Source organism: Miniopterus natalensis, chromosome 18 (assembly GCF_054644295.1).
Source record: "Miniopterus natalensis isolate mMinNat1 chromosome 18, mMinNat1.hap1, whole genome shotgun sequence".
Taxonomy (NCBI): Eukaryota; Metazoa; Chordata; class Mammalia; order Chiroptera; family Miniopteridae; genus Miniopterus; species Miniopterus natalensis.
In genome coordinates this window covers 38,127,744-38,153,610 of record NC_142098.1, presented here as the reverse complement: position 1 = coordinate 38,153,610, position 25,867 = coordinate 38,127,744, and the positions used below count along the sequence as shown (strand labels likewise).

At 51.8% G+C, this 25,867-nt stretch overlaps 1 protein-coding gene across 1 annotated transcript; it reads left to right on the top strand.

The window, feature by feature from the left end:
- Nucleotides 1-1,296: 1,296 nt before the first annotated feature.
- LIG1 (DNA ligase 1) lies at nucleotides 1,297-25,867 on the top strand. The gene is made up of 28 exons (XM_016216734.2): nucleotides 1,297-1,328; nucleotides 2,443-2,529; nucleotides 4,128-4,263; nucleotides 6,472-6,595; nucleotides 7,814-7,891; nucleotides 9,967-10,074; nucleotides 10,739-10,855; nucleotides 11,090-11,165; nucleotides 11,880-11,906; nucleotides 12,044-12,124; nucleotides 12,412-12,468; nucleotides 12,555-12,727; nucleotides 13,684-13,850; nucleotides 14,266-14,342; nucleotides 15,165-15,256; nucleotides 15,487-15,586; nucleotides 16,471-16,556; nucleotides 17,164-17,279; nucleotides 18,408-18,503; nucleotides 18,761-18,871; nucleotides 19,422-19,493; nucleotides 21,457-21,601; nucleotides 21,713-21,795; nucleotides 23,103-23,255; nucleotides 24,409-24,462; nucleotides 25,105-25,248; nucleotides 25,504-25,596; nucleotides 25,719-25,867. Exons 1-28 carry the CDS (start codon nucleotides 1,312-1,314, stop codon nucleotides 25,800-25,802), a joined length of 2,754 nt encoding a protein of 917 aa, XP_016072220.2. The 5' UTR covers nucleotides 1,297-1,311; the 3' UTR covers nucleotides 25,803-25,867.

Here is a 25,867-nt window from a genome sequence, read left to right as displayed (position 1 = left end):
ACAGCCTGAGAAGAAGGCATGAGGGAAAGGCAGGAAAGTCAAGTGTAAGTAGGACCTCCTGGATTTCATCTTATCTCAGGATCCACTGGGAGCTCCCTAGGCTGCAGATTTCCCCCTCCATCCCCAGAGCTTCTGATTCAGTAGGTCAGGGGGTGGAGTAGGGGTTATTTTAAACAGGAGCGCCAGCTGGTTCTCAGAACTGGCATCCTCTGTTGCTGGTATCCATCATTGACCAGCTGTGGGCCTGGGGTAAGCACTTTCCCTTTCCAATATCAGCTTCCTCAGTTGTCCATTAGGGATGCTGAGCTTTTTTAAGCCTCAAAGGATGAAACAGAGTGGCATATTTAGGGGAAAGGTATAAACTATTTCACAGGGGGTGTGACTAGGGGAACAGACAGGCCAGGAAATGTGAACTTCTATTAAATAGAAGAACTGCAGACTTGAGCCTTCGGGCTTGTCATCCTCAAACTGTTCGACACGAAAGACCCTTTTGCATCACTCCTTGTCACCATGGCCTGCAGGTTTTGAAAGATCCTGCCTATGAATTCTCAATTTTTCAGTAATGTTTTTCTTACCCCGATTTTTAATCAAAGACGTGCATATGCCAGTGCAGTCAGTGCCAGGCACTGTTTTAGGTCCTGGGGCCATATCACTGAACAAAACAAAATCCCTGTTGTTAAGCGTAAATTTTAACTTCCAGGACTGAAAGTCTTTTTGAAAGAAAGGGTTTATTAGGCCATTGCTAGCAAGAAAAGACCAGGTCCTGGGGCATGAAGTCTGAACCACTAGCAACAGTGGCAGGTGGGAATACCAGGCATGCCCAACATCCTGGAGCTGTTGAGGGTATTTACGTATCAAGTAGAGGGAAGAGCAGTGTAAGCCACTCTGAAAGAATTTACATTAGCTAGAGACAAAGGGGATGGGAGAAGGTGAGGCTTGGCCAGCTCTGAGATAGGCCCAGTCTGTAAGGAAAAAGTGTCCGCTCCTGTGAATCAGCTGCGGGCAGCAGATTGGACAGTTCATGTGTAAATCAGCAGACTCCGTGTGGGAAGGAGGGTTCTTTTCTTGTTCTCTGACTTGGAACTCTTCCTGCACTAATAAATCTCATTGGCAAATTATTCTGGTTCGGAAAAAGGGAGTTTCTTCTTAAGGGGGAAACTCATGTTTCTGATTTTGTGGTTTTCTTTTTCCTGAAAGGAGGTTTATGTGTTTTGATATCTGCTCAAGCAGTCTTCTCACCAAGTACTTGGACATCTGTTCCAGAACAGCTGACAGGAGACAAAGCTGGGAAGGGACAGTTCCACCGCCATCATGCAGCGAAGTATCATGTAAGGGACCCAGTCCTCCTTTCCATCTTAAACTCTCTAAGCCTCTGCTTCTCTCTCTTTCTGCCTTTTCTTAGAAAAACTCAAGTTGGCATTTTCCAGAAGTTGACTAGTATGGAAAATGGGGAGTGGGCCATGGAAAACAAGTGGTGTATTAACTAAAACATTTTCGGCGCAGGGTTCAGAATCCTTAGGCAGTGGTTCAGTCAGCGGCAGTTTTGCTCCCACAGCCCAAGGGAACATCTGTAGTATCTGGAGATATTGCTGTTGCCACAGCTGGGATGAGAGGGTAAAGGCCTAGCTTGCTTCCGAACATCCCAGATCCAGGACAGCCCCCTACAGCAGAGAGTGACCTGGCCCAGCGTGGCAGGCATACCAGGCTGAGGAACCCTGTACAACGTAGGCTGGCTTCAGGAGAAGAAGAAAGGGAATTACTTGGCTTGTGGAATTGAGATCTTCTGGAGTTAATAGTTGGATCTAGTTGCCAAAACCTTGCCCCTGGGAATCTGTCTCTTCATCTTTCAGCTCTGCTTTCTCTCATGTTGCGTCGTGTTGGCAGGTTCTTTTCCTTGGGCTCTGGAACCATGGAGTTAGCAGTCCCAGTGGAAAGATGCTGTCTCTCTCCCAGCTGTGCCCACCCTGATAGTGGGTGAAAGGGCAGGCCCATGCAAATCTCACGTACTGAGAGAATTTGGGGAAGGGGCCTCCTGAGAGAAAAGTGGAGGGCTGTTATCAGGAAAATAGGGATGGGTTCTAGACAGACCCAGACCTGGACATCCACCACGCAGGCCTGGGAAATGGTAGCTCCCATGGACCCCAGGTTTCATTTTTCTCATGCGCTGAGAAATCTGGGGCTAATCTCTCCTTGGCACATACAAAGTGCTTAGTTAATACTTGTCAAATGAAAATGGTACATATCTCTCAGGTTGAGTTAGGGCAGAAAAATAAGCGGAGTGTTGCCTCTTCTGTCTGAGCTTTGGTTTCCTTATCAAAGGGGGTTGTTTGAAATCTGTTACACGCTAGGATGGGAACTGGCATAAGCTGTAGAGGACATCATACATGGGAGGGGTAGTTGGTGCTGTTATCATTCCCTTTTCTCTCCTCTCCTGTCCTCCAGGTCATTTTTCTCCCCCAAGAAAGAGGGCAAAGCAAAGAAGCCAGAGGAGACATCCAACAGCATCAGAGAGGCTGAGCCCCCTCCGAAGTACGTAATGGTGCTGGGACGTGGTGAATTTGTTCCTTAATCAGCCAGGACTCTCTTGGCTGCAAGTGTTAGAAACTCAGCTCAGAGTGTGTCAGGAGCACAGAGGGAATGTTTGACTTCAGTAACTGGGAAGTCGAAGCTATGTCCCACTTCAGGCACAGCTGTATTCAGGGCCTCAAAGATGTCTTCAGTGCTATGTTCCAGTTGTCAGGCTTCATTCTAAGTGAGCTCGTCTAAGTCAGTGACTTGCAACTTTTTTCATTTCCTGGCACATAAACTCATTACTAAAATTCTGCAGCACACCAAAAAATATATTTTTTGCTGATTTGACCCAAAAAAATAGGTATAGTTTGGTTCATTCACATGGGACGGCTATTGTGTTGGCTCTTGTCATTTTTTATTTGACAATCTAAGGGAAAAGAGGTCAGTGCCCCTGACTAAGTAGTCAGGTACTGCATGTCCCTAAATTGTGACTGAAACAGCCTATGCTGCAACAGTCTATATGTGTGCCCCCAAGGGCACAGGTACAAATTTTTTTCTGGCATGGATACCCTCTGTAGAATTATACAAGGTAATTGATAATATGTCAGCTCAGAGAAGTAGGTAAAGTAAAAATCTGAAGTCTTTCCAATATTCACTCTCCAGAAGAACTGCTTTTACCAGTTTGAGGTATACCCTTTTTTCTGTGCCTATAAACATGTGTATCTAACAGAGTTATTGACACATAATAGGTGCTCAGGAAATATTTGTTGAGTGAGTGTTTCCCATACTTACATATTGTACAGTAGGACTGTCTTGTTGGTCACTATCTCAACTGGCACATCCCTGATATATGCCAGATATTCAGTAATATATACCTTTATTTTTAAATAGCAAAAGCTGGGTTATTATATATGCAAGTTGCAGATAGGTAACATTCATGGACTTTTACTGTACATATTCATTTACTCAAGAAATATCTATTGAGTATCTTCTCCATGTCAGGCACTGTTCTGGATCCTGTGGCTTTAGCAGTCAACAAAATCAACATCATCTCCTTTTGTACTAGTAGATTGTCTTGGGTCCCAGGTTCCTTCCTTACCGCCCCCCCCCCCCCCCCCAAGCCATGCCCTCAGGAGCATTGTCAAAGCAGATCAAGTCCATGTTCGAGGGCTAAGACAGTGCGAGGGCAAACAGTCAAAGCATGTTGCTTGTCAGTCAAGGTCACTTACATTCATTTGGTCAGAACTCATTACATGACCGTACCTAGCCCAGGGGAGGCTGGGAAGTGTAGTTCTTACTCGAGTGGCTATGTACCTTCCTACAACTCGGGCTTGTATGACGGAAAGAGAAAGGATTTCCAAATGGATGTTGGAGGCCAGTCTCTGTCCTAAGTAGGCCACTCCGCTTGCTCTCAGCATCTCCCATCACAGGGTGGTCACATAGGAGGCCTCCAGGGATCCGTGATGGATGGATGGGTAAGAGTATGTGCTTAGGAGGCCCCTAGAAAATGTTCACTGATGCTTGAAAGGAAAGGGAGGAGATAAAGCAGTGAAGGAGCTGGAGTGTTTGGCCAGAGAGCACTGCCAGCTAGGACATTCCCATTTCCCGCCTTCCAGGGTGGCGCTGAAGGAGCGGAATGGAGTGGTGCCTGAGAGGGACTCTCCGGTGAAGAGGCCGGGGAGGAGGGCGGCTCGGGTCCTGGGCAGCGAAGGGGAGGAGGAGGATGAAGCCGCCACGCCCCCCAAAAGCCAGGTAGGCTCCCATCAGCCTGCCTGTTCTTATGGGAAGACACCCTAATTTCCATCAGCCTCTGGAACTGAGTGCCGCAGCTGCTCGGGCACCCTGGAGACGTGCCCCAAGAGGTGGAAGGGTTTCGTGGTTGTGCCCTGGAGCAGTTGGCAGGTCCACGTGGTCCTATCTCCACCTCAGGCCTGGGACCTGGGGCAGGCTCCCTGGCCTTGGTATGCCTCAGCCACCTCACCTGTGACATGCAGCTGGCAGTGGCACCTGCCTCACAGGGTGGCTGTGAAGATGATAGGTGTCAGTTCACATACAGATCTGAGAATGGTGCCTGATACAAAAGAGTAATGCCTGATGCGTGCAGTCTCCTGTTGTCAGACAGCCTGCCACCTGCTCCACGTGTTGGCTCATTTCCTCTTGTTTAAGAGTCATTTTGTGCCTATTCCTTGCTCTATGAATGATGTCCAAAGTGTTTAGTCTTTCAGTGGCGAAGTCAGATCCTGTCTCTACCCTGCTCGAACCCTCACTGTTGGCAGCTCAGGCCAAATCTGGTCCTTGTGGAACTGAGTCCCTTGGTGAGCCCTCTCTTCCTCCTCACCCCCAGCTCTTCCTCAGCCTGCGCTGCCCAGTGTCTCACACATGCTGTTTTCCCTGCCTAAACCTCTCTCCCAGGTTACACACCTGGCCCAATCGATCCCTCCCTTCAGGGCTTCAATCAAATGTCACCTCAACAAAACCTCCCCTGGTTACTTGTTTTTTTCCCCCATTTGTTGCCATGACTATTTGCCACAGACTTAGGGGTTTAAAATCACATAAATGTATCATGTCACAGTTCTGGAGGTCAGGAGCCTGACACGGGTCTCACAGCTAAAATCAAGGTGTGGGCAGGGCCATGTTTCTGGGACTCCCGGGGAAAAGCTATTCCCCTGCCTCTTCCAGCTTCTAAAGGACACTTTTTCTCCGTTTGCAAAGATAGCAACTCTGTCTCTTTCTGTAATGTCTCTCCTGCCTCCCCCTCTCACTTTTTGGCCCCTGTGATTGAATGGGGCCCACTGGATAATCCAGGATCATCTCCCTTTCCAAGGGCAGCTGGTTAGTAACTTTAATTCCCCCTCAGACCCGGATTGCCCTTTACTGTGTCACCGAACACAGATCTGTAGATTAGGACAGGGATGTCTTTAGGAGCTTAGACTTGCCCCAGAGGCTGCCTGGGAGCCCTGGAAGGGTTTTGAGCAGGAGAGGGACAGAGGTACCTTTGGCTTCTGGGCAGCATTTGAGACATCCCTTCGGGACCTGTTATCCATCAGGGTCTAAATGGGAGACAGAAACCACATGAGTGATTTGGAGAGAGTTTAATATAAAGAGTTGTCAGTGAGACCTGCAGTTATTAACGGGGTAGAAAGAGAGCTCTTAAGTCATCGCCTCTGGGTAGAGGCTGCTGGTGTCTCTGGGGCACCAGGTAGCAGGCCCTGCAAGTGTTTGAAATAACTGGAAGTTTGATTCAGCTCACACAGTCCCCTCTAGCAGCCTGTGCTGACATTGCCCAGCACAGAGCCCCAGCATTACAAGGGAGAGTGGATGGGAGCTAAGGGTCAGTCGCTTAAAAACTGGCACAGGGCCTTGTAAGAAGATGTTAGTAGTTGAAACCAAGACACAAATAACAGTGGCTTAAGCAAGGTAGGGATCTATCTCTCTAATGAGCACAAAAGTCCCGAATTAGTGTGGCAATCTCAGTATCAGAGATGCTCTTGTCCAAGAGAATATCCACATTTGAAGGAAGAGGGCATTCCACTTTCCATTTCGTGAATGCTGTTGGAACCAAGGGAAGTGTACATTATTTCCCCTTACATTGCATTGTATGGAACTGAGGGGCACGTCCACTCTAGCTGCAAGGGAGGCTGGGAAGTGTAGTTTTTAGTTGGGCCACATATGCCTAGCTAATAATCAAAGATTCTGTTACTTTAGGAAAAAGAGAGTTGTTATTGGTGTCCATGATGGGGAGATTCTGGGACCATGAAGTACACAGGAGGGTGGAATGATGGCCCCGGTGAGAGAGGACACGGCCTTAGCTGGGGCTGGGACCAGGGGCTTGGAGAAGAGAGGAGGCACAGAGAAGTCCAGGGTCCCTCTCTGCTCTCAGCTGCTTGGGAAATGAGATAGCTAGGTGTTCCCTTCCCTTCCCATCACCCTATAACTGCTCTTTCTTTCCCCTTCCAAAAGCCTGCCCCCGACTCTCTACAGGGCTCCCCTCCCGGTCCTGTCACATTTCCTGAGACCAGCCCTTCCCTCTCCAACACTTCTCCAGTGCACATTTCCCCGTCAGGGATCCCGAAGCGTCGCACAGGTAAGGACACACGGGCCCTGCCCTCTCAGTTGCCTGTTCTTGTTTTCACTTGGATTTCGGCACCAGGTGGCCATCGCCACGACAGCTCTGAGCTTAGCGTTGTGGTTAAGAGCACAGCTCCACCTTCCACTGGCTGTGTGACTTCGGACACATGACTAATTCACCTGTTTTTTCCCCTCTTTTCAATGTAATATTAGAAAATTTAAGATGATGTGTGTGGCTCGCCATGTGTTTCCATTGGCTGGTGTGGTATAAGGAATGATAGTGGTAACAAGGGTGCTGTGGGAGCGTAGAACTGAGCCAGCCCAGAGGCGGGACCAGGGCGATGGGTTAGGGTTCACTGTGGTGAGAAAGGGCAACAGGAAGTGTTGCAGCCACGAGCGGCATGTTCAGGGTCCACGAGAACAGCGTGGCGTGTTTTGGGAGTTGGTGCACTTCAGTGTTTCTGGAGAATACAGTGCAGTTTGGAGAGCAGGGAGAGTCTGAGGACGTGTGGAGAGAGATGAGTTAGGGAGGAGGTGGGGTTGGCTCCTGGAGGGCCTTGCACATGAGACTGAGGAGCCCAGCCCTGGCTTTGTTCTGAGGGCTGTGAGCTGGAAGGCCTGGGTTCTTGGGGAGGTGGGAGGTGCAGAGAAGACAGACAGCAATTCAGGGAAGGGGAGTCAGCCAATAAAAGGTGTGATCTCAGGTCGGCTACCACAGTGGGCAGCTGGAGCTTCATTCTCTGGGGAGGCTCTGGGAATCGGCCTAAGTGTGTGTTCAGAATGATCTACGGGAAGTTCGAGGAGCTGGGTAAGGGTAACTCCCAGGGCCTGTTGATTCCCTGCTGAGTCTGGGCTTCTGACATTCTGGGAAATGTGTTCAGGACACACGGAGATGGTCAGGTCCTAGGGATGCATGTGGGGAACGGAGAGTGCCTGCTATAGTCGGGAACTGGGCTGAGCCTGTTACATCATTGCTTGCTTTTTGGGATTGTTTCCATTCTGCAGATATGGGAGAGTGAGACACAGATTAACCTGCTCATGGTCACACAGCCGGGAGGCAGTGTGAGCTTGAAGGATGAGGCCTGCACCAGGGTGTAACTAGGCAGGAGAAGGGAGGGGACCCAGAGCCTTTTGGGGGCCCCATCCTGAGGAGATGTGGGGGGTTGCTGAGCTCACTGGGGCAGGGGGCAGACTGGCCAGTGAGTCAGCCATGCCTCGACCTTTGCCTTCCCAGCTCGGAAGCAGGTTTCTAAACGGACGTCTCAGGATGTCGTGGCCGAGCACCGAGCACCCAAGAGGAAGAAGGAGGAAGGTGAGGCACCAGGAGGAGGAGATGTGTGCACATGGGGGGGCATCAGGAAGGGTGGGGCCAGTCTGAGGACAAGGTGTTAGGACCCCACTGATTTGGTCCATGAATCTAAGTACGACTGTCACCCTCACCAGTTTTGCTCAGTGGTTAGAGCGTCGGCCTGAGGACTGAAGGGCCCTGGGTTGGATTCCATGGCATATACCTCCGTTGCAGGCTCGACCCCTGGCCCAGTCTGGTTGGAGCTCATGCAGGAGGCAACCAATCAGTGTGTCTCTCTCACATTGATGTTTCTCTCGCTCGCTCGCTCTCTCCCTCTCTCTCTTTTCCACTCTCTCTGTAAAGCAGGAAAAAATATCCTCGGTGAGGATTAAATAAATAAATACGACTGTCAGAACCCCACACGCAAGCACAGGTATTTTATTAGGAGAGCAATTTGGAATACATTGATTCGGCTGTGTCAATTTAATTTTCAAATGCAGTTTCCCATTTTTTATCTTTGCTTTTTGGAAATATGTTCCTCTAAATGATTTCTTTTTCCATGTAAATTTTACTAGGAAGCAGAGTCTCTCACACTTTCACGGTGCCCTCAGTGTCTCAGTCATTTTTTCACGGTGCCCCTGGACCAGTACTGTCCCAGTACGTTTCTTAAGTGGTGATGGCCAAACCACTGTTTATTTTCTAGGAGCTTGGGCACTTGAGGGAAATAATACTACAGGTACATTGAAAGGAAAATTAATATTTCTATTTTATTCTTAAATAGTCACAATGATTTACTAATAAATAGGATATCTCCTGGGCTCTGCACCATTTCTCAGACTGGAGTCTAGTTGCAAACTGCCACCCTTGTTTCCTGTTTCCTCCTGCTGGTTTTTGTGCAGTAATGGATTTTTATCACAGCAACCAGTGAAAAACCCAGCTTTGTTAGAAATATAACATCAGAAACTGCAAGGAATGGAACCTGATAACTGAAAACGAAAATACCTCGACGTAGTGGATCATACAGTGTCAAGCACATGCCACCAGTTTCCTTTGAAAGTGTCAGATATCCTGCTGTGTCCCTGTGAGTTCCCTGCATCTGGGTGACACGTGGGAGGCGCAGCCATAAAGGTCTGATCCATCGATCATTTGGGGCCTGAGATTATAACTGCTGCCTTTGCCACTGTCGGTTTGTTTGTTTAATCAAAGGTCCTTATTAGGCTCATCTTTCCCAGGGGACATTTGAATATAGTCAAGATTTCATTTCCTGTTGGCAGTTCTTAATAACAAATTTTACTATAAATTGTCAGTGTCTGGGGGTTTGGGGGTGGGTGGCTTGTTTCTACTGAGAAAATTTTTTCCTGACCCTGGCCACATAGCTCAGTTGGTTAGAAAGTCATCTCAATATGCCAAGGTTGTGGGTTCGATCCCCAGTTAGGACATATAAAAGACTCAACAAATGAATGTATAAATATGTGGAACAACAAGTCCACGTTTTTCTCTCTCTTCCCACTCCTCCTTCCTCTCTCTGAAATCAGTAAATAAAAAAAAGAAATTTGCCCGGCTGAGCATAGCTCAGTGGTTGAGCATCGGCTTAGGATCCAGGAGATCCTGGTTCGATTCCCGCTCAGGACACATGCCTGCGTGCTGGAGGCAGCCGATCAATGACGACTATCTCACCATTGATGTTTCTATCTCTTTCCCTTCCCCTCTCTGAAATAATTAAAGACATATTTAAAAAAAAAAAAAATTTTTTTTCCTAAGTTACTAGTTTATGCAAGTTTTACTGTTACCCTGGAGGTATGATTTTTTTCCCAGTCAGTTAAAAAAATTTTTATTATAATTTATAATCTGTCATATGCAACTCTTATTCTGTGGTGACTAATTTTAAAATAATAGTTTATAAGAAAAGACTGGCCTTGCTCACTGCACAAGTGAACACTGGGGTTGGGTTCCCCTGGAGGCCCCACTTCCTGTCACTTTTACAGACATACTTGCTTGGCTCAAGAAAGAATAAATGGGGCAGAGAGTTGAAATGGGAGTTGAACTGTCTTGGGGATCAAGGTGATTTTTTGCCATCTCACTTTCCTGTGTATCATCAGAAGCAGAGACCCCGACAGAAAGCCTCCCAGAACTGGAAGGGGTCAAAGAGGAGGAAGCAGAAGAGGGGGACCCACCCACGACGCCCCCTGAGCCCCAAAACGCCTGCAGTGAGTTTCAGATCCTCTTCCCCTGCAGCCCCATCTCTGGTTTTGGGGTCAGATGTCTTTGGAAGACAGTTCATATAAATGAGATGTAGATTCTCAAATGTGCTGTTTAAATGTGAATTCTGGGGGAATTCTAGGTTTTATTATTGTTACTATTTTTCCACATGCATGCGACAAAAAAAAGGAGCCAGTTATCCTCCAACAAAATATATCATTCAGAAATCATAGGTACTAAGTGTAATTAATTGAGCAGTACTTTTGTAAGTTGGCCCGCCAGGCTGAGTTGCAGGATTTAGAGGTTACCTGTACCCTCACAAGCCATAGAACAAGCCCTGCTGTTGGTGAGACTCCTGTGTGAGAACACCCTGGGGCTGTTTTTAGGATGCAGAGTGGTACCTGCTTTTCTGCAGCTGCAGAAGTGGGGGCATTTTCTTCTCATCGGGCTGAGGTTTCACCCCTTTCCATAAGTCTCCAGTTTCAGGCCAGATGCTAAAATTCTAGGAGTCACTGACCAAAAAACATCAGGCTCAAAACTTATGCTGGGAAGAAGGAAAGAACAGAACTGGTTAGATTTTCCTGGTATAGGGACAGAATGGCCTTGGGGTTAAAAATAAAAAGGCTCAGGGCCAAACAGTTTGCATCGTCATCGTCTGACCTCTCGATTTAGGAGCAGAGCCCCTAACAGAAAGTGGTCCCGAGCCTAAGCAGGTGAAGCAGGAGCCCCAGGACGAGGGCCAAGCTGAGCCTTCCCCTAGAGCTCCCAGGACGCTGAGCAGTTTCTTCAGTGAGTTTCTTCTCCCACCTCCCCTCCCCTGGGTGGTACAGGGAGGAGGCGAGTGGGTCTTTCTGCAGAGAGAGCTGCAAATCCATTGGCATTGCTATGAATTAGAAAGTCTCATTAATTCATCTTTCCTGGCCGGTCACCATCTCCTGAGCATTGGGGCAGTGCTGGGAGGGGAGTGGGGTGGGGTGGGGGCTGTCAGAAGAAGGACCCATGATTTTCTGGCTTCTTTCCCAGCCCCTCGGAAGCCTGCAATCAAAAAAGAAGTGAAAGAAGAAGGGTCTGGCACCCCAAGCAAGGAGATGCCCAAAGGGTGAGTCAGTGTCTGCTGTTGAGTAGACAGGACAGTGGATTGAAAGGAATCAGGCAGTGAGCAGCAAGGATTTGAACCCAGATGGGTGTGATTGCCGTCTGGGCTGTGGTGGCTCTGACGGTCAGCATGAGGCATGATGTAGAGGTTTAGAGCAGTCTCTGGAAGCCCTGCTGCTTCCTAGCTGTGTGATGGGAGGGGGGCTGCTTAACCACTCTGTGCTTGTTTCCTGATCTGGAAAACTTAGAAGAATCCCTATCTGCAGGGCTGATTTTAACATTTGCAGTGCTCTTAGCACAGTGCCTGGCACTTTGTGGCACCCAGTGACCTCATCCTTCTCATGGTGTCCACCCAGAATGAGTGAGGGAGGGGATGGTTGAGAGGCCTCTGAGAGTGGACTCTTAAGAAACATTCAGGTCCTACAGCTCCACTATAACCACGTTGACCCCTTTTCTGTTCCTCAAACATGTCGCGCGTGCCTCCACCTCAGCACTTGCTGTTCCCCCTGCCTGGAATGCTCTTTTTCCTGATACACACTCTGCTCACTCCTCACATCATTCTGCCCAGATGTCTCTGCTCAGGCCTCCCCAACCAACCTTTGAAGTAGCATCTACCAGCCTGTTTTCTCCATCTACTTGGCTTTATTTTGTTTTCTGAAATATTTTTTTAATATCTGAAATACTTTTTAAAAATTACTTATGTGTTTTTCTCCCACAGACTCTTGCACTCGGATATGAGCTCCAGGTTAGCAAACTTTATTTTACTTTTGTGCCTAGAACAGTGCCTGGCTCACAGTAGGTGCTCAGTAAATGTTAGTTGGAGGAATGGCTGCTCTTCAACCCAGCTACTTACCCAACCTAATCTCCCTTTCGCCTCTGCAGCCCCCTGGACCCATCCAGCTACAATCCTGCCAAGAAAAACTACCATCCCCTCCAGGACGCATGCTGGACACAGGGCCAGAAGTGAGACTCCCTCCCCCCACCCCTTGCACTGCCTCACTCCAGTCCCTGTCACTGTGGGAGCCCTCATGGAGGATCAGTTGGAGGACACTGTCAAGTGTCTACTCTCTGTTTTGGGGACACAAATGGCTGCATTGAAGGGGACAGAGAAAACCCTGGGGAGCAAGTGGGATTATGGGTGGGCATGCACTTGGGTGTTAGCAAGGCTGTCCCCAGGGAGGTGTGGGCAGGCAGGTGGGTGGAGGAAGATGTGGGTTGTATATACTACTGTGTCTTCTTTCCTTCCCCAGGGTCCCTTATCTGGCTGTGGCGCGGACCTTTGAGAAGATCGAGGAGGTTTCTGCTCGGTAATTAACCGGGCCGGCCTGGCCGGGGCAGGGGGCAGATACCCTTTGGCCCTATCCCTTGCCTAGCAGTTGCTCTCCTTCTCTAGGCTCAGGATGGTGGAGACACTGAGCAACTTGCTTCGCTCCGTGGTGGCCCTGTCACCTCCAGACCTCCTCCCCATCCTCTATCTCAGCCTTAACTGCCTCGGGCCTCCCCAGCAGGGCCTGGAGCTTGGCGTTGGGGATGGTGTCCTTCTAAAGGCGGTGGCCCAGGCCACAGGTAAGGAGGGGCTGTAGTGATGGAGAGGGACTCCAAAGAGAGACAAGCCAGTGAGAGAAGAGGGCCTGGCGGGACAGATTGTCGGGGGTGTGGGGGGCAGTGGTTCAGGTGAGGGAGACCAGGCCTTCATTGAGAAGAGCCCTAGGGTGGGGAGGAGGGGCTGGGGAGAGATGCCGCAGGCAGAGCACAGGGTTTGGGGGCAGAACTGAGGGTTGGGCTTAGGGAGGTGGTGGAGGTCCTAAAGGGCTGAACAGTAGAGCCAAGAGGGTCCCAGGAGATGAGGAGAGGAAGGGGTGTGCATGGAGCTGGCACCAGGGGCTGAGCCCATGTTTAGGGAGAGGCTGGCAACACTTGGGGGGGGTGCCAGACCTGCCTGCCAGGTGTCCAGGGCTTGTTGTTTACTATGAGGGATTGGGAGCCACAGAAGGACTGTGAGCAGGCGAGGGGCAGTTCTGAGCCCGTGTGGAGGATAGACAGGAAGCTAGGAGTGCAGGGAGGAGGTGGGTGAAGGTCCAGGGGGAAGAGGATCTGGGGCCAGGATGCAGAGAGTAGAAGGGAGGGTGGAGTGGAGAGATGTGGACAGGCTCAGGGGGTTGGGGATCTTGCTTGATGACTCAGTGGATGATGGAACCACCACCAGGACAGGGCACTGGTGAGGGGCAGGCACATTCAGGGGAAGTGTGTCGTTTCAGCCTGGGCCTGTGTCTGGGCCACCAAGAAGTAGGGAACCACATCCTTAGCACGGTAGCACTCATGCAAGTGGTTCCTCATGGTCCAAGGCCTGCCCAGCCCAGGGTTGTTGAGTTGGTCAGCCATTTCAGGTGGGTGAGCATTAGGGGTGAGGAAGTCAGGGGCCTGCCGTGAGCACATGTAGCAGGAGAAGATGCAACAGGCTGCCAGAGGAAGCTGACATGCAGCCACGTGCCTCACTCTGGTCCTCACCTTCTGTCCCCAAGGTCGGCAGCTCGAGTCTGTCCGGGCTGAGGCAGCCGAGAAGGGGGATGTGGGGCTGGTAGCTGAGAACAGCCGCAGCACCCAGAGACTCATGCTGCCCCCTCCCGCCCTCACTGCCTCCGGGGTCATCGCCAAGTTCCGAGACATCGCCCGGCTCACTGGCAGCGCTGTGAGTGGGGCGGGGCACCTGCCCCAGGACCCAGACCCTCTGCTCTTCACTTGGTGACCCAAAGCCAAGTTTGAGGTGTGAGGGCTGCTGGTTAGACTGTTCGGGGCTGGATGGCTTCAGTTCCCTGAGCAGGGCAGAGCTGCCTTTCCTCCCTCCCACTTGACTGCGAAACCTCCCTTTGGAGGTTTGTGCTTGTTAGGAGATAAGACTAAATAGTTATTTGCTGAGCAAAGTAGGGAGGCAAGGAGAGAGTGGGTCCTTTTTAATGAGCATGTGGCTGGGGGAGCTGGGAAGTGGGGTGCAGTGAGGGGCCAGGTATTCCAAGGTGGCAGCTCCCCAGGCAACTGGGTGGCCGGGAGGTGTGGTCCCCTCCCTTCACCCCCAGGCCCTGACTGCTCTTCCCCCACCTCTTCAGTCTATAGCCAGGAAGATTGACATCATCAAAGGCCTCTTTGTTGCCTGCCGCCACTCGGAAGCCCGATTCATCACCAGGTGAGTGTGGTCCTAGGAGGTGCAGAGAGGGGCAGGCAGCTGGAACACTGTTAGTGCTGGGCCCCTTAGATGAGAGCAGCACGCTCGAAGGGCCAGGCCCTGTGGGTGGAATGGGGACATAGGTCTCCTTCAGGGTCAGCTCCTCTCCTTGGTCGTACTGCCCGGAGAAGGGCCCTGGGCTCATGGGTGAAGAGTGCTATGATTCATGATGCCTGCCTTGGCCTGAGCCCGGCTGTGCAGCATGGGCGCCAGGTCGTTGTCATGACAGTGAACACCATTGACATCCTGAGCATTTTCTGCCCCAGGCCACATGCTTCACCCCGTCAGTGCCTCCCTGCAGCTCTGCAAGGCAGGCCGTTGTCTTCACCCAGTTTACAGAAGGGGAGATGGAGGCACAGGGAGGCTAAACCTCACACTCAAGGTCACTGGCTCAGAGCAAGGCCGGTGCCAGTGACAGGTCCTTTACTGTCACACCCTTGGGCACCATGGGGCAGGCTGTGTTCTGGTTCCAGGTGGCTCTACCCAGCCTCCCCTTCCCTAAGCCTCACCACTCTCTCAGATGAAATGAGAGGTGGACACCTGCAAGGCACACAGTTCTGCCCCCAGGAAATGCCAGTGGTGATTGTTACTGGCTGGCCTCAGTTTCTTTATCTGTTAAGTGGGGCTGTGTGATGTGTGGTTCTGAAGGTTGTTCTGGTTTTTGAGAAGAGGTTCTACAAAGGGTCGAGGCTGGGGAGACTGGACGAGGCAGAGCAAGGTGTAGAGGACAAGATTGAACAGGTGTGGGCCAGCCCACTGCCCCATGCCTGCTCTCTCTCCCAGAGCCCTGAGTGGACGGCTGCGCCTTGGGCTGGCAGAGCAGTCGGTGCTGGCTGCCCTCGCCCAGGCCGTGAGCCTCACGCCCCCAGGCCAAGGTGAGCCCCCGTAGGGTCCCCCTGCCCACCCCTTGAGTTAACTGGGCTTCCCTTCTCCTCTGAAGTCCACACATCCCTCCCCACTGTTGTCCCTCCTGCTGCCAGTCCAGACGCCTTCCCTGAGGAAAGTGACCCTGATTCCTTGTCCATAGCACACCACCTCTCTGGACCCTGGGGTAGCTGAGGGGGTCGGGCCTTCCCCAAACCTCTCCTGGTGGCTCTTGTCTTAGAATTCCCCCCAGCTGTGGTGGATGCTGGGAAGGGCAAGACAGCGGAGGCCAGAAAGGCGTGGCTGGAGGAGCAAGGCATGATCCTGAAGCAGACGTTCTGGTGAGATCTAGGGACAGAGCGAGGGACCAGGGGAAGCTGGAGGGGCCATGGTGATGTGGGAGGGGCCAGCAGCTGGCAAGCATTAGTGACCATCATGGGGTTGGTGACAGCACAAGGTAATGATCTAGACAAGATTGGTGCTGAGTACAGGATGGTGACAAAGACTGGGAAGGTGGCAGACAGGAAAAGATTGGTGACATAGGTATGGGGAGAGGCAAGGGGAGGTGTTGGCAGCAGGTGAGAGCAGCAGGCAGGACTGCACATGTGGGAAGGCTGTGGAGAGGGGCTGGGGACTGATGCACAGTAAAGGGTCAGGACGTGCAGGGAGTGACAGGGAGGTCTCCAGGGAAAGCCACGTGGAGGGACCTGGCCTGCCCAGAGAATGTCAGCGGCACATGCCCATGGGGCATCCGCTCTGGGCTGGAGCCGCACAGAGCCCGCAGGCCCAGACAGGGGTCTCAGGTCTGCCTGCACAAGGGGTTACAGACTTGTTCTCAGACCCACCAGGACCAGGTAAATCAGCACCTTTGGGAGGTGGAGCCTTGCCTGGAAGAAACACTGTGCTTTTGTTTTAGTTTTTTAATATCCTTGAGTGCTTCTAATGTGTAGTCTAGGTGCACAGTCACTGGTCTCAAGATGACAGATGGGGGGCGGGTGAGGGCAGCTCATACCAAGGGAGATAGAGTCAGAGTGATGTATAGTGACATGGAGGGAGGACCAGGACAGGCAGCAGAGGCAGGGTGACAGGAGGAATCAGGGAGAGATGGGAGCTGACCAGGAAAGAGGTGACAGGCAGGCAGAGGGCAGAGCTTTCAGGCTGCCCAACTTCTGAGCTCTGGCAGGACAACTCCCACCTTTTTCTCCCTCCCCACCCCCACCCCCAGCGAGGTGCCTGACCTGGACCGGATCGTCCCTGTGTTGCTGGAGCATGGCCTGGAACGGCTCCCGGAGCACTGCAAGCTGAGCCCAGGTACACGCCACCCCGGGGCCCCTCGAAGGGCTGTCACAGTTGGCTCAGGGGTCATGGGAGCTGGGGCTTTGGCCTCCTTCAGGCTCCCCTCCCTCCTCCTGGCCTTGGCTTCTGCTCTCCAGGGTGGCTGTGAGGATGCCCCCTCCTGGGCACCCCTCTAAGAACCTGCAGAACCTTCATCCGTGAAGGTGTAATCTTGTTCCCTGGTGCTCAGATCCGTTTTTTCCCTCCTTGGGCTCCGCTCTGGACTAGGTCAGGTATAGATACCCCAAGGGCAGTGGGTCAGGCCAGACAGAATCTCTCTCATACACGAGTCTACAGGAAGGTAGGTGGCCAGGGAGGGCACCCAGCTCTGCTCTGGGGATCACTTAGGGACCCAGGTTTCTTCTGTCTTGTGACCCCAAGGTTGTTACCCTAATGTACGTAATTACAGATGGTTCACATATCTATTCTAGATTTTGAGATGAGGGAAAGAGAGCGGACAGCCAGATTTCTGTGAGGGTGTGACCCAGACCCTACACATCGCTGTGCATGCAGTTAGCAGTCTGCACAATTAGTGCTCCTTCTACCCCTCTTCCCTAACTCTCCCCCTCTCCTCCCCTCCCAGGGGTTCCCCTGAAACCAATGTTAGCCCACCCCACCCGGGGTGTCAGTGAGGTCCTGAAACGCTTCGATGAGGCAGCTTTCACCTGCGAGTACAAATACGATGGGCAGAGGGCACAGGTATGTGTGTGTGTGGGTGGGGGCACACATCTCTTAGCAGAAAGGACAGGGGCACAGGGGCAGTCAGGCCCCAGCTCAGACCCAGCCTCTGTGGATTGCCCCCCTGCCCTGCACGTCTCTTGGGGCTCAGTTCCCACCTCTGTGCAATGGGTGGGATAATGACCATGTCACTGGCTTATCTGAAAAGCAATTTTATTTGGTAAAATTGTCAAAATTTCTCACCCACGGCAGTGGGAACTCAAGAAATATAAGCTGCGCTCGTGCCCTGCTTTTGGGTGTGTTCATTGTTACAAGCACCTGCAGAACTGTCGGTGCAATTACATAGAGAGTGTCCTGTGACCCAGGCGTCCTGTCCAGTCTGTGAGGTGCTCGTGAGGCTCTTTTGTTTATCGCCTGGGGACCATGTCACAGATGGATCTTCAAAACACAGTGCTGAGAAAAAAAAACAAACAAAATGATTTACAATAGTGACAGTGACTTAAAATTTATATACATTCATGTTTAAGTCACACATATGTTACATCCCACATAACTATTTCTTGCGATAATATACATGTAAAATGGCTTAGATGTAGCTCTGTTTGAGCACCATAATCAGACTGTTAAAACCCAGGATGGCCCGGCTGGGTGTGGCTCAGCAGTTGAGCATCAACGTGGGATCCAGGAGATTGAGATTCAGTTCCCGGTTGGGGCACATGCCTGGGTTGCAGGTTCGATCCCCAGTGGGGGGTGTGCAGGAGGCAGCCGATCAGTGACGACTCTCTCATCATTGTTTCTTTCTCTCTCTCCCTCTCCCTTCCTCTCTCTGAAATCAGTAAAGATATATTAAAAATAAAAACACCACCCAGGATGATATTCACAGCGTAACAATGTCCCAACAAATCAACATACGTACATAGCAAGACCCTGTGCAGACAGGGAGAGAGGAGGGGGACTGGGATGAGGCAGAGAAAGACAGAGGGCTGAGAGAGGCTGTTCAAAAGGAGATGATTTGCTCAGGTCTCTGAACCAGTTTCTTCTCCAGAGCTTTTGGAACTTTCCACCAGTGAAAGTGGGGTCAGAAGAGAAAGGAGGGGCTTTCTCGGGTGGACTAGGCTCTGACTTCCTCTCCCCTCCCCCATTGTCAAGATCCATGTTCTGGAAGGCGGGGAGGTGAAGATCTTCAGCAGGAATCAGGAAGACAATACTGGGAAGTACCCTGACATCATCAGCCGCATCCCCAAGGTGGGTGTCTGCCACCCACCTCCCCTTCCTTCCCTCCAGCAGTGGCTACAGTTACTGCTGCAAAGAGCTGAGGTTCATCAAGGCCAGCTCAGTGTGGTGGGGGTTACTGGGTCTACGTTCATGTGTCTGAGTTTGGTACCAAGGTGTCACTGGACCTTGGGAGCTACCGCAGGACAAGGACATTTGTTTCCCCGTGTGTGTCATTTGGCCTTGACCTCCACCTCTCACCGGCTCTGGGTTTCCTCTTCCACTTTCAGATGAAACTCCCGTCAGTCACATCCTTCATTTTGGACGCAGAGGCTGTGGCTTGGGACCGAGAAAAGAAGCAGATCCAGCCATTCCAAGTGCTCACCACCCGCAAACGCAAGGTAGCTTCAGCCCCTTTCGCTGTCTGCTGTGGTCCCACACTCCCTCACCTTGCTCCTAGTCCTGCCCAGGCCCCAGAGTCAGTGTCGGGATGCAGTTCCCTCAGCCTCATGCAGCATGGCTGCCACAGCTCCAGCCATCGCGTTCTCATTCAGCATACCAAGTAGAAAGGGGGACAAACTATTTTCCTACATCTCTGTGTTTTATTATGTCAGAGGGTCTGTTCCAGGAGCCCCCACAACCTGCACCCCAGTTAACTTCCTTATTCTCATTGGGCGGAATTGTGCCATGCCACCACCATTAGCTGCAAGGGAGGCTGAGGGAGCAAATACCCAGCAGAGGGGAATGAGGTTGGTGTCAGCTGAGAGCTGTCACAATTTGGTGTCCATGGCTGGCAGCATTGCCACCCTCACAGGTGTGTGACCTGTTGGGGGGTGAGCAGGGGACAGTAGTAGGTGACAACAGTGTCTGCCTCAGGCATGCTGGGAGGGGACCCAGCCAGGCCCCAGCTCACCTTTCCCCACCTCTGCTTTCTCTTTTGCCCCAACCCAGGAGGTGGACGCAGCAGAGATCCAGGTGCAGGTCTGCTTGTACGCTTTCGATCTCATCTACCTCAACGGAAAGGTGAGTCCTGGCTTCACTTCCTGGGGCAGCCGAGGGGTGAGCTTGGGAGCCAGCCGTCTGAGTTTCATTTCTTACTCTGTCACGTCACTGAGTTGGGAGGCCACACCTGGGCAACAGTTCTCCAAGTATGGTCCAAGGACTCGTGTGGGTCCCTTCAGAGGTCTGTGAGGTGGATTTTCTCCATGTCATGTGGCCATCTGAGTGCAGAAGCAGATCCGAGGATCCAGCCGTGCTAAGCCAGACGTTAAAGAATTTGCAAAAATGTAACAAATGATCCTTTTCAAATTAATTTCTTTAAAATGTAGGTGTGCTTCATAAAAAGGTTGGGTTAACATTGGTTTTATTACTATTTTTAAATGAATTAATGTTTTTGAGATCCTTTTAATATGGTCAGTATGAATGTGGTATAGTTAATACTGTATTAATACTGCATGGTAAATATTGAGAAATATAACCCACATACACAGAAGCTCTTTGGAGTGAGTTCTCCATGAATTTCAAGAGTGAAGGGATTTTGAGACTGAGAGGTTTGAGAACCACTGCCCCAGGGTAGGTAGAGGTTAAGAATCTGTAGCCAGGCCTGTTGCTTTCGTATCCCAGCTCTCCCCTCCTAGCTGTGTGGCTTCCGATGCCCAGCTCAGCCTCTCTCTGCCTGTTTCCTTTTCCATAATGAAGCGCTCCAGTAGCACCTGCTCTGTTATAGGCAGGCTAAGTGGCGGGACATGGGCATGGAGCACATTGGCTGGCACATGGAAGGGTTCGATAAAATTAGCTACCATCACCATCTTCATCCAGATATTCTTTGATGATCTGGTAGCTGAACAGTGACAATTTTCCCTGTGACTTACTAGTGAGGTGGAATGGCTCCTCAGACTTGTGGGCCACGTCATTTGTCCTGTGACTTGCCCACTTGTGACTTGCTTGTCTGTTGGGTTCTTATCTGTGTCTTTCTCTAGCAGACGGGTTTGGGACCCTAATGCTGAAATGCACCCAGTGCTTAAACCGCCCTCCTTGTGATGCAAATGAACACAGCCTTTACCCTCATTAAGTAACTGTAGGAAGACCGATGGAATTCTCACTCTCTTTCCCAGGATCTTTGGAGGGAAATATCAAATATTAGATGCTCTTAGGTTTTTTTCTTCGTTTTTTAAAAAATTGATTTTAAAGAGAGGCAGAGAGAAAGAAAACAAAACACATTGATACGATTGATTTCCTCCCACACTCGCCCCAACTGGGGATTGAACCCACCACTTCTTGGTGCACAGGACGGTGCCCCAGCCAACTGAGCCACACCAGCCAGGGCTTCGTGTTCTGATTGTCCCTGCTCTGTGGGGTCCTTCGTGTCATGAGTATTTCAAATATCCCTTCTTATTTGGTGTTTGCCTTTTAACTTGGCTGGTGGTCTTTTTTGCTGCGTAGAACTTGTTAACTTTTATTTTACATGTAGTCAAACAACGTCTTGGCCCCTTAATGTACCCTCATCTCCAAGATTAAAAAAAGAAAAGAGTCATTCTTTCCCTAGGATGCTAAAAGTTTTCACTTAGCTTTTCTTTGGGTATCTCCAATTTTGTGTTTTGCTTTGAAATCTGGGCGGTAGCAGGAATTTTGCACATGTGTGTGCGTGTGCGCGTGCGTGTTGGGCGGGAAGTGGGTGACCTGGCTTTCTTTAGCAGAGGACAGATCAGTTGTCTCAATCGGCCATTCATTGCCTGAATTTGTTTCTCCTGCTGCTTTGAATCACTCTGTGACACCCGCTCCGTGCCCTGTGTACTTGGTATTCTTGGTCCCCTCCTGTGGCACCACAGGCGGTTCTTTTAGTTCCTCTCTCGTATTCTCAGAACCCTCATGTTGGCATGGATCTTCCTCTTGAAGCTTCCTTAGCCGCCTGTGACCCATAGGCTCCCTGTTTCAGGGCTTTTTCCTTTCCGCAATGACGTCCCTTCCTCTCTTACCTGCCCCTCAGTCCCTGGTGCGTGAACCCCTTTCCCGACGCCGGCAGCTGCTCCGAGAGAACTTCGTGGAGACAGAGGGCGAGTTTGTCTTTGCCACCTCCCTGGACACCAAGGATGTGGACCAGATTGCAGAGTTCTTGGAGCAGTCAGTGAAAGGTGAGGGCACCCGATCCCGTCCCCACTCTGCATGATTTTCCCCAATCCTGCCTGCCTCCGGCTGCCATGAACCTCAGCTTCACAAGGGCTGTGCTTCTGTGTCTCCTTCAGACTCCTGTGAGGGGCTGATGGTGAAAACCCTGGATGTCGATGCCACCTACGAGTTCGCCAAGAGATCACACAACTGGCTCAAGGTGACTATGTCCCCCGCCAGCTTCCTGCTGAGCCCTGGACCTGGAGATCTTTCCCAACCAGGCTGTCAACTGTACATCCCCGCACTTCACCCTGTTTGAGCTCAGGAGTCTTTTCTTGAACCTTCTGCCTCAAGTTACACCCAGTCTCCCTACTTCTCCCTCTGTAAGTCCTTGTCAATGAATTTGCCCAGCTAAGTGCCTTGAGGGCCACTATGGTAAAGCCAGATGAGGTTTCTCTTCTCCCTGAGCCTGCCTTCCATGTCAGGTGAGGCGGTCAGCCAGGACACAAGGGAGAGAAAGCCAGGTAGCAATGAGTGCTGCTAAGAAAGAAGTCAACTCAGGGCAACTGGAAAAAGCCTCTCCAGAGGTATCATTTGGGTCACGACACAGATGACAGGAAAGGTCGGCCTCATGAAGATTGGAGCAGACACGTAGGCAGGGTGAGCAGCAAGTGCAAAGGCCCTGAGGGAGGAACAAGCCAAGTTGTACAGGGAGCAAGGCCATCCAGCTGTGAGGTGAGGTCAGGGTGGAGAGCAGGCCCCAGATGACCCAGCGTGCTGGGGGCCATGGTAAAAGAAAACTTGATCCTTGGGATTTCAGGGCCAGCAGAGGTTCTGAGCAGAAAGGCACGTGGTCTGATTGCCGTTTTGCACAGGTCCTTTGTTGCTCTGTGGATGGTAACGGTTGTGGGGGTGGTTAGGCAGAAGCGAGAGCATGGGGGTGGGACGCTGCTGTCTGGTAGGAGATGCTGGAGGCTTGATGGAGAGGGACTTGCAGAGGGCCAGGAGGACCAGAGCAGGGGATGGTGTGGAGTTGGGCTGGCGCCAATCACCAGGCCTGTCTGCTGGGTCTCTCTGTGTGTTTGTGAGTCGTCTGTGGCCTGTCCCCTCCTAGACTGTAAGCAGCTGTGAGGGTATGAACCTTTCCTGTCTTAGGAAGCAGTCATTGTGCATCCCTAAGGCTGAGCTCCTGCCTGGCACACAGCTGGCACTTACTTAGTGTTTCTGGAATGAATGGATAAATGTTCTCTGAAAGAGTGAGTGGAAATGTGTCTCTGTACTGAGGGAAGGGTGAATCCAGGACGACCTCAGGTCTCCCCATCTGGCCTGTCCCCTCCCTCGCACCTGCTCTTCCCATTGCAGTCTCCTCTTTTCCTTCGCTCTTTCTGCCTGGACGCTCATGCCATGTCTATTCTCACGGCGGCCACCCTTGGTTTTCTTTATGGAAATGGTCCTCACACTCACTCCGGTCTCCCAACCCATGGATTCCGTGACCTCCCCCTCATCTCCTGCCTTCCCTCCTCCCAGCTGAAGAAGGACTACTTGGACGGCGTGGGCGACACCCTGGATCTTGTGGTGATTGGCGCCTACCTGGGCCGGGGGAAGCGGGCCGGCCGCTATGGGGGCTTCCTGCTGGCCTCCTACGATGCGGAGAGTGAGGAGCTCCAGGCCATATGCAAGGTGTGGGGCACTGGGCGGACAGAGTGGGGAGGTGGGCTCCACTCAGCCTGGGAATGCCCGGGTCAGGGACGTTCACCTCCCTGTGGTGCGTCATTGTTTTCCTAGTTTTTATTGCCTTTTTCTGATCCTATAAAGTATCTTTTGCTTCCTGTAGAATAGTGGGCCAGTGTAGAAAGATGCAAGGAAGCTGTGTCAGTTACAAATTGAGTTCGGTTACAGAGGCTTAAGGGAAAGAAGGGTTTCTTTCTCTGTCATGTAATGAGGAGTCTGAAAGGGGGCAGGCAGCTCTCCGGTGGCATTAGGGACCCAGGCTTCTTTCCCCACAGTGGTTTTTGTCATGTGCTTCAGCCTCTTCTTCGCAATGTGGCTGCAGTAGCTCCAGCCACGGTGGCCATTCATGCTCTGTCCATAGGCAGAGGGAGAATGGGCCGCCTGAGTCAGCCTTAGCCAGTGAACAACTTCTGCTAAGTTGCATTGGTCAGAACTTTGCTCTGTGGCCCAGTCCCTCTGCAAGGCTGGCTGGGAAACATGGGGTGCGTTTCCCAAACCAGCTTCTGCAGTTGGATGGTAGTTGTTGTTTCTTTGTCCTTAAAAGTCCTCATGTGCGTGCAGTTAACTCAGTCCGTGATAGAAGTGATTTTACAACTCATAAATATCTGTGGTCATCTGTCTGTCACCATTTTACACAATTTATTTAGAATAGTTTTCTGCAAGAGCCGTTGAGGGGATGAAAGGTGAGAAAATTTTAAGGCTCTCAATGCAGAAGGGATTTTGCTGACATTTTGTATCAGTGGTTTGAAGTTGTCCATCTTGCTGTTTTTGCCAGCATCAAGGAGTACTTTTTAGCCTTGACTATTTTGGTGGGTGAAAGAAAACTCTTGGCAGTGTTAAGATTGGACATGACACCAGTTATGGGGCTGGTGGGATGTCAGGGGGCCCAAGGGAGACAGCAGAAGGAACAGGGACCAAGGCTGGAAGAGCCATTCCCCCTCCACGGCCTATAAGGGGTCGGCTGGGTGCTTAGCACCCCCTGTGGTGTCTGTGGGTACTGGTTAAGCTGGAGCAGGGCGGGGGCTGCTGGTGAGCAGATTCAGGGCCTCAGTTGTAGGAGCAGGAGGCAGTGTAGGCCACTGACCTGCCGACCTTTCCGCAGCTCGGAACTGGCTTCAGCGATGAAGAGCTGGAGGAATATCACCAGACCCTCCAGGTGAGTGGTGCGCGCTCTGTGTGCTCTGTGCTTGGGGCCCCCGCCTCCACCTGCCTGGCTCAGGATGCCACAGGGTAGTGGGCAGTGCGCAGCTTTAGAGCCCAGTGTGTCCAGATTCAAGTCCAGCTGTGCCAGCCACTGACCAGTGAGGCCAGTCAGGGAGCCTCATCTCCCCAAGCTCAGCCTCAGGCGGGGAGGGTGGTCACGAGGCAGGAGCTGTTGCATGGTTCCCTGAGTAGATCCTTAGGGTGCTAGCTGAGCCTCTACTAAGTGGGAGTGTTTCTGGTCATGGTCACAGGTGTTTTGGGTGTGACTTGTCTTTCGGGTTGGTATCTCTGTTTTTGTTTCTGTCCATTCTTTGGTTTCTTCTCTCTCTAGGTCTCTATCCCCACCTCTCTGGGTCTCTGTCCCTCTCTCTACCTCTGTTAGTCTTTAATTTCTTGTCTCAGCCCCCAGGGTCTCTGTCTTTCATTTCTTCCCTTCTCCCGTTTCTCCCCACCCCCCATCCCTGGCTTTGTACTTTAAGGAGGGTCTGTATCTCCATCTCTCTCCCCCCATTTAGTTCATTTCCCAAACCCCTAACCCTCAACCTTGACTCTGAGACCCAAGACCCTCTCTTCTACCTCCCACTGCTCCCTGCAGGCCCTAGTACTGCCCACCCCACGCTCCTACGTCCGGGCAGACGGTGCCGTGGCCCCTGACCACTGGCTGGAGCCCAGCACTGTGTGGGAGGTCAGATGCGCCGACCTCTCCCTGTCTCCCATTTACCCGGCTGCCCGTGGTCTGGTGAGTGGCAGGGGCCTGGGGTAGACCCTCCTACGGAATTCCAGCTGGGAGAGTGGGGAGGGGACCCTGCTGATACTTGCCCTTCCTGGGTGGTGATTGGGAAACCTCAAGCTTACAACCCATTGCTTAGCCCCATTGTATGCGTCAGGAAACTGAGGCCACAGGTGCAGGAACAGGGAGGAGCCTTTGGTAGGGAACTGTTAGTGACACTGGGGGCTCGACCACAGGAGGTCCCCATCATCACCTTCTCCCCAGGTGGACAGTGAGAAGGGGATCTCCCTTCGCTTCCCTCGGTTTGTTCGCGTCCGTGAAGATAAGAAGCCAGAGGAGGCCACCACCAGTGCCCAGGTGGGGCTCTCGGAGGGGTGGGCTTGCCTGGCTGACAGCTTCGTGGAGAAATGGGCACTGGCCTGGAATGGCGGCGGGTGGGCAGCCCCTGGCTCTTACCGCCACCTGCCCTGTGTCCCCAGGTGGCCTGGCTGTACAGGAGGCAGAGTCAGATTCAGAACCAGGAGGACACAGACCTGGACTCCGACCTGGAGGATTTCTACTAGGCCTCACCCTCGGGGGCCGGGACAACACCTCTGTTGCCAAGTAGATCTGGTGTGCAGTCCAACCA

Coding starts and splice junctions, on each gene's coding strand:
- LIG1 (XM_016216734.2), top strand. Junction 15,587..16,470: donor ATCCTGAAGCAGACGTTCTG/GTGAGATCTAGG, acceptor CCCCACCCCCAG/CGAGGTGCCTGACCTGGACC. Junction 21,602..21,712: donor CTTGGAGCAGTCAGTGAAAG/GTGAGGGCACCC, acceptor TGTCTCCTTCAG/ACTCCTGTGAGGGGCTGATG.